The sequence below is a fragment of the Rhincodon typus genome, chromosome 6 (genome assembly GCF_021869965.1).
Source record: "Rhincodon typus isolate 14 chromosome 6, sRhiTyp1.1, whole genome shotgun sequence".
In the NCBI taxonomy this organism is placed as follows: Eukaryota; Metazoa; Chordata; class Chondrichthyes; order Orectolobiformes; family Rhincodontidae; genus Rhincodon; species Rhincodon typus.
In genome coordinates this window covers 94,387,153-94,394,342 of record NC_063337.1, presented here as the reverse complement: position 1 = coordinate 94,394,342, position 7,190 = coordinate 94,387,153, and the positions used below count along the sequence as shown (strand labels likewise).

Here is a 7,190-nt window from a genome sequence, read left to right as displayed (position 1 = left end):
GTGGGAGCACGAGGCGGCGCCGATACAGTCATCAATGTAACGGAGGAAGAGGTGGGGTTTAGGGCCGGTGTAGGTACGGAAGAGGGATTGTTCCACGTAACTTACAAAGAGGCAGGCGTAGCTTGGGCCCATGCGGGTACCCATGGCTACCCCCTTTGTCTGTAGGAAGTGGGAGGAATTGAAAGAGAAGTTGTTGAGTGTGAGGACGAGTTCGGCTAAGCGGATGAGGGTATCAGTGGAGGGGGACTGGTCGGGCCTGCGGGACAGGAAGAAGCGGAGGGCCTTAAGGCCATCTGCATGGGGAATGCAGATGTAGAGGGACTGGACGTCCATGGTAAAGGTGAGGTGTTGGGGACCGGGGAATTGGAAGTTCTGGAGGAGGTGGAGGGCGTGGGTGGTGTCATGGACATAGGTAGGGAGTTCCTGGACCAAGGGGGAGAAAATGGAGTCTAGATAGTTGGAGATCAGTTCGGTGGGGCAGGAGCAGGCGGAGACAATGGGTCGACCAGGGCATTCAGGTTTGTGGATTTTGGGAAGGAGATAGAAGCGGGCAGTGCGAGGTTGGGGAAGGATGAGGTTGGAGGCTGTGGGTGGGAGGTCACCTGAGGTGATGAGGTTGTGGATGGTTTGGGAGATGATGGTTTGGTGCTCAGGGATGGGGTCATGATCAAGGGGGCGGTAGGAGGAGGTGTTGGAGAGTTGGCGTCTGGCCTCGGCGATGTAGAGGTCAGTGCGCCATACTACAACTGCGCCTCCCTCGTCCGCGGGTTTTGGAGTTCAAAATCTCCCCTCCCCCTACCGCATCCCAAAACCAGTCCAGCTCGTCCCTGCCTCCCTAACTTGTTCTTCCTCCCACCTATCCCCTCCTCCCACCTCAAGCCGCACCTCCATCTCCTACCGACCAACCTCATCCCGCCCCCTTGACCTGTCCGTCCTCCCTGGACTGACCTATCCCCTTCCTAACTCCCCACCTACACTCACCTTTACTGGCTCCATCCCCGCCTCTTCGACCTGTATGTTTCCTCTCCACCTATCCTCTCCTCTATCCCTCTTCTATCCGCCTCCCACTCTCTCCCTATTTATTTCGGAACCCCCTTCCCCTCCCCCTTTTCTGATGAAGGGTCTAGGCCCGAAACGTCAGCCTCTCTGCTCCTGTGATGCTGCTTGGCCTGCTGTGTTCATCCAGCCCTGCACCTTGTTGTCCCGCAAAACCATCTGTATGGTACATAAAAAATCAGTCACTTTCTTGCCTGAAGCCATGAATTCCAATGCAGATAGTCATTACCACAGTTTCACACTGGCAACATTTGGACCCACTCGGCCACCTCTAAGGTAATTGCTTGTGAAATTGAAACTTCCTATCAGTAATTACAGTGAGTCTGGATCCTCCCAAAGATGTCTGCTTTATAAAGTTGGAGATTTTGGAGGGTTCCAATTCACTTGAGCTTAATAGCTGCTGAAGAAAAGTTCGTTTTTTTTTTCTAAGAGGTAGGTTTTTAATGCTCTAATTCTCGGATGACGTAGCCTCCAACTCATCACTCACCCCCTGACAACTCCCTCACCTGACTGTTTTACCACCAACACACCTCCAACATTTCAACTGAGAGCACCCTCCCCTCTGCCAGCCCCTCCCCCTGCACAGAAGGTGGTGATTCAGCCCATCATGCCTGGGCTGTCCCTCTGAAAGGTATTTGCAGTTAGCATAATACTCTTGCTCTCTTTTTCTTATAGCCCCATAAAATCTTTCCCTTCAAGTGAAGATCCAGTTTTAGTCTGGAAATTGCATTTATAATTGTAATGCTTTCATAGTTTTCCTTTTTATTTTGGAAATGATAATCGAATTTATAATTATTTTGTTTTGGGAATTACGATTGAATCTCCTGCAACTACTCTTTCCTTTCGGGCAGCACATTCCAGATTGTAAGAACTGGCTGGAATTTTTTTTAAAATCCCCTTCTCTCCTCCCTCATTCATTTGACAATTATCTACAAGTTGTGTCCATTTACGAACTGACCCTCCTGCCAGTGGAATCCATTTGTCTTTCTCTATCAAATGTCCTTCTAATTTTGAACACATCTGTTTTAAATTTCTGATTAAACTTCTTTTTCTCTCAGGTTTGGGGGGCAACCTCAGGAGCTGCAATCTCAACATTAGTCCCTCGGTACCACTCCAGTAAATATCCTCTGCACCCTCTTGACATCCTTCCTAAAGTATGATGCTAAGGATTGAACACTGTGTTCTAGAATGCATTGTGGAGGATGTTGGTGAGGCCTCTTCTGGAGTACTGTGTACAGTTCTGGTTGCCCCATTATAGGAAGTTACTACTAAGCTAGAGAGAGTTCGGATGTTTACCAGGAATGGAGGGTTTGAGCTCTAAGGAGAGGCTGGATCCGTTGTGACTTATTTTTCACTGGCACATAGGGGATTGAGGGGTGACCTTTCTATAGGGGTTTAAAAAATCATGAAGGACATAGATAAGGTGAATGGCAGGTGTCTTTTTCCTAAGGTAGGGAATTTCAAGACTCGGGGGAGTATTTTTAAAATGAGAAGAGAAAGATTTTAAAAAAGACACTAGGGGCAACTTTTTTATGCACAGCGGTTTGTATGTGGAATGAACTTCCAGAGGAAGTGGTGGATGGTAGGTACAGTTACAAAGTTTTTAAAAGACATTTGGATAAGTACATGAATAAGAAAGGTTTGGAGGGATGTGGGACTAGTTATGATTGTGGTCAGCAAGGACTTGTTGGACCAAAGGGTCTGTTTCTATGCTGTATGACTCTGACTCTATGACACAATATTCTAGCTGAGGCCTATAAATGATATGAAGGTTTAGTTTCTCTCCTACCTATTTATGTTCTATTTAAACCTGGTGTCATTGTAGCCTGTCACTGTCAAAGATTTACCTCCTGTAAACATCTAGGTTTCTGATTTCTGAACCCCATTTAATATTCAGGAAATATTTTTACAGATCATTTGCCTCACAGCTGTTGGTATAAATTGACTGCCATGTTTGTGCAGAAAATGGTAATTCATGTACTATTAAGCACTTCTTGGAATGACCTAACTCTCTCTCTGTCACGGTTTTGAATAAATGCAAGCTCCTTCTTGCTCAAATAAAGGCAAAACACTGTAGATGTTGTAAATCTAAAGTGAAAGCAGAAAATGGTGGAGAAACTCTGCAGACTTAGCAGCATCTGTGCAGAGAGAAACGGGAGTTAACATTCACAGAATGAAATGAGTCAACGTAATCTTTGTTTCTTCACAGATGCTGCTACGTTTGCTGAGTTTCTTCAGCATTTTTTCCAAAAAAGCTCAATCTTTCTGTTCAGCATTCAAATTTGTCTTTGTGATTTTGTTTTTGTTTTGTTTTAGTATTTTGAAATAATATGCACAGACATTTTCAAAATTAAAATGGTAGCTTTTTGATTTTTAACATGAGCAAAAAAACAACTGTGTTTTCTCTAGACCTTGTTAGTACTCCGTGGGAGAAAGCAGAGAATGGTAACCAAATAAGAACAATGAAGTATGTAATAACCATCACAAATCCTCTGATTGGCAAGTTTTCAACAGCAACTGAGAAACAGGTATTTACAGAATCTATACTTGCCTTTCAGATTCTTTGTATCACGTATGTGTGCAGTCGTGTTGAATGTAACAGATGTAAGATGTACTTTTGCTTGGTAGTCTCTCATAACATTCATTTGGGCAGAACAGTGGCTCAGCGGTTAGCACTGCTGCCTCACAGCGCCAGGGACCTGGGTTCAATTCCAGCCTTGGGTGACATTCTCCCTGTAGCTGCGTGGGTTTCTTCTGGGTGCTCTGGTTTTCTCCCACAGCGCAAAGATGCACAGGTTAGGTGGATTGGCCATGCTAAATGCAGGGTTACAGGGACTGGATCCGGGTGGGATGCTCTTCAGAGGGTCGGTGCAGACTTGATAGACTAAATGGCCTCTTTCCACACTGTAGAGAGTTTTCTGATTTCATTTTTTTTGAAAATCAGTTTCCTTTTTTGTGTGCTTTTTTTTTGGAGACAGCATTCAATGTTCAGCAGAGAGAAAAAGGAATTTAATCAACTTACTGAATACACTCTCTCTTGAAAGTGTTTATTTCCTGTTGAACATGTTCCAGCAACTAAAGGATGTAGCACCAAATAATGAGGAAGATCCTTAACCTAACCTGCTGTGTTGGATTGTCTTCCTACTCAGTAGAAAGTAAATTTTTTTGTTCAGAGCATAAAACAAACCCATCAACTTCTCTCCATGTGGACTGATTTAGGTCGGCAGGATAAATTTAATATAGATTTAAAATGTTGGCTGTGCGTCGATGAGTAGCATTCTTCTCTCCATGTCAGAAAGCTATAGGTTTGAATTCCACTCCAGAGACCTGAACATTTTTAATGCAGGTTGACACTGCCGGTACAGTGCTGAGGGAGTGCAGCACTGTCAGAAAAGGACCTATCTTTCAGACAATATAACAAATCAAGGCTGTGTCTCTCCTCTCCGCTAGTGAAAGATACCATTTGAAGAAGAACAAGATCATTCCTCCTGTGTCCTGACCAATATTGATTCCCTGACCAATATCTAAAAACAGTTAATCTGGTCATTCTGCCATTGCTGTGTTTGTCAGAAGCATATGGGGATACCGAATGTCCCTAGAATAGCAACAGTGTCACTTACTGCAAATTTTTAAAAAATTTTTTTTTTGGATGCAAAACTCTTTTTGGGGGCACTGAAGTCATGAAACACTCACCCAATCTATGCAAGTTCTTGCTATTGTTTCAAAAATACTTTGAGCAATCCATCTAATTGTCCAATAAAAGAAACGTACTACAGATACCGGAAATCTGAGATAAAAAGAAAGCGCTAGAGAAACTCAGCAGGTCTGGCAACGCCTGTGGGGAGAGATACAGAGTTAAAAGTTCAAGTCCACTCCTTCAGAAATAAAAGGAGCTGGGAAGGTAGCAAGAACTGCAGATGCTGGAGTCCGAGTCAACATGGTGTGGAGCTGGAGGAACACAGGTCAGGCAGAAGTTTTGAAGAAGGGTCCTGACTCGAAATGTCAACTTTCCTGTTCCTCTGCCTGCTCTGCTGTGTTCCTCCAGCTCCACACTGTGCTGAAAGGAGCTGGGAACATGTGGTTTTCGTGCTGTTGACTGGAGGAGAAACAAGTAGAAAATATTGCAAGAGTGTTCTGAGCAAAAAAATAACGGTGATTTAATGGTGATAAAGAAATGATTAGAGATGTAAAATGGATATAAATGACGGATGTGAAAAGGAGAAAGTAGTGCTGCCCTGCTTAATTTGTTCATGCCCTCAGAAATTGGTCAAACGTGGTTTTTCCTTTGAAGAATTTGCTGTTAGGTGTTGTCTCTGACCTGCAGTTAGATGGACTTTGTCCACCTGATAGTCAAACAATAACTAACTGAGAAATTTCTGTATTGTTGTAGACATTGTGTAAAGAGAGCCAGAATGTGCAGTACTACCTGATTGATGCAGAAGTGACCACACATGATGTGCCTTACCATGACTATTTTTATACACACAACAGATACTGCATCATTCAGACATCAAAGCGGAAATGCCGGCTAAGGTAATGTAAGGTTTGTTTTTTGTAAAGTTCGTAGAGGGTACCGTCTTAAACCAAAGCCCATATAGTGTTTTAGAAACGCAACAATTTATTGCTTCCAAATCTCTATTTATATAATCAACTTGATTGCAAAAAAAAACCTCCCTTTTCCCCAGAACATGTGAATTTAGATTTTTATCTGAATTGTCTACATTGGGCTAGCATGGGACATCTGCTGAAGGATCAGCAGAAGCAATTGATTTAAATTAACCGAATTGAAGCACAGTAGAGTCAGTGATAGTAAGAACTGCCGATGCTGGAGTCTGAGATAACAAGGTGTAGAGCTGGAGGAACACAGTAGGTCAGAAGGCATCAGAGGAGCAGGAAAGTTGACGTTTAAGGGGTCCGACCCGAAACGTCAGCTTTCCTGTTCCTCTGATGCTGCCTGGCCTAAAGTAGAGGCAGTGTTGTTCCTTCACTAAGGGCCTTGAAGTGCAGTAAATTTTTCAGAGTTTTGGGGAGCAAGTGGAAGTGATAACTAGGCCCTGCCTATGTTTTTTGCTCAGTGAATTGTTTGGGATTCACCAGTTATGGCAGGTCCTCTTAATCAGTGATGAGGACAGAGGAAGAAATTCCCTGGCTTGTCCTGGCGGGTCACCATTGCCCTGTTGTGATTTGCATGTGGTGGATAGTTAGGAGTGGCCTGCCTAACTAGACCAGAAAAGCTGTGGTAGGCCACACCTCCTTGTCTTCCTGTCCTTCCCATTACTAATTACATTGCTTTATGGGGTGGTGTAAGGAGGAAACTTCCAGTCCTTTGTCTGGGAGAACCTGAGGCAATTATTACTGCTGCTTCCACTAAATAAATACAATATCAACTTCAAAAATTAGGATGTTTTCTGAAATTAGTGGTTATCTCTGAAGAAGAGCCTCTGTTTCCTACTCCTGTTGATTTGTTAGTGTCCTGCAGCTGTAAGCCAGACCAAATTCCTGCTGTTGCCTGAAATATTAATTCAGAATATCATTGTCTGGACATAGATCTGTATTTTGGATTTGTTAGAATGAACACTTGGTGCAGAAAAGATGATTGGCTGGCAGTAACAGGGGAAAATGTTTCTTTTGTGAGGAGTGCAGGCTGTTCAATTGAAGGCATGAATTGGACAATGGTTTCAGAGTGGTTATACCAACCATTTTGTGGATGCAGTAAGAGAGTGAGTTTGTTTGGAGTAACAACCTTTTTTTTGCCTGCTCCTTTTCTTTGTCCCCTGTGAAACCTGCTCACCAAAGTTTGTTATAAACCCAATGGAAACCAATTTGCCCCAAGTGGAGAGTTCCTAAAGGTGACTTTAAAATTTATAATATTGTCTCCAGAAAAGCGAGAATCAGCTAGTCGTGACTGATCCAGGAAAACACACCACTACCAAGAGCTTTGTGCAAAATGACTTCTGCTTCAGAATATTAGTTGGACAATATTTCTGACTGTAAGGGTAACCTCATCAAAGTTTTTTTTTTAAGAGTAATGTTCTTCAGAGTTATTGGGTAGAAACTTATTGGGGTCTGAGTAAAATGGGCTATGGCGAGATTTGTAGTGGAATTTGAAGTCTGATTCCTATTTCGATATTGGG

The 7,190-nt window shown here is 43.3% G+C and overlaps 1 protein-coding gene across 1 annotated transcript in view; it reads left to right on the top strand.

Moving 5' to 3' along the window:
- The window catches only part of gramd1c (GRAM domain containing 1c), a 41,170-nt gene that overhangs the window by 11,793 nt on the left and 22,187 nt on the right, over window positions 1–7,190 (top strand). Inside the window, exons 4-5 of the mRNA XM_048598325.1 lie at window positions 3,466–3,584; window positions 5,447–5,589. Of these exons, the coding sequence (XP_048454282.1) occupies window positions 3,466–3,584; window positions 5,447–5,589 (262 nt within the window). The remainder of the gene's footprint in view (window positions 1–3,465; window positions 3,585–5,446; window positions 5,590–7,190) is intronic.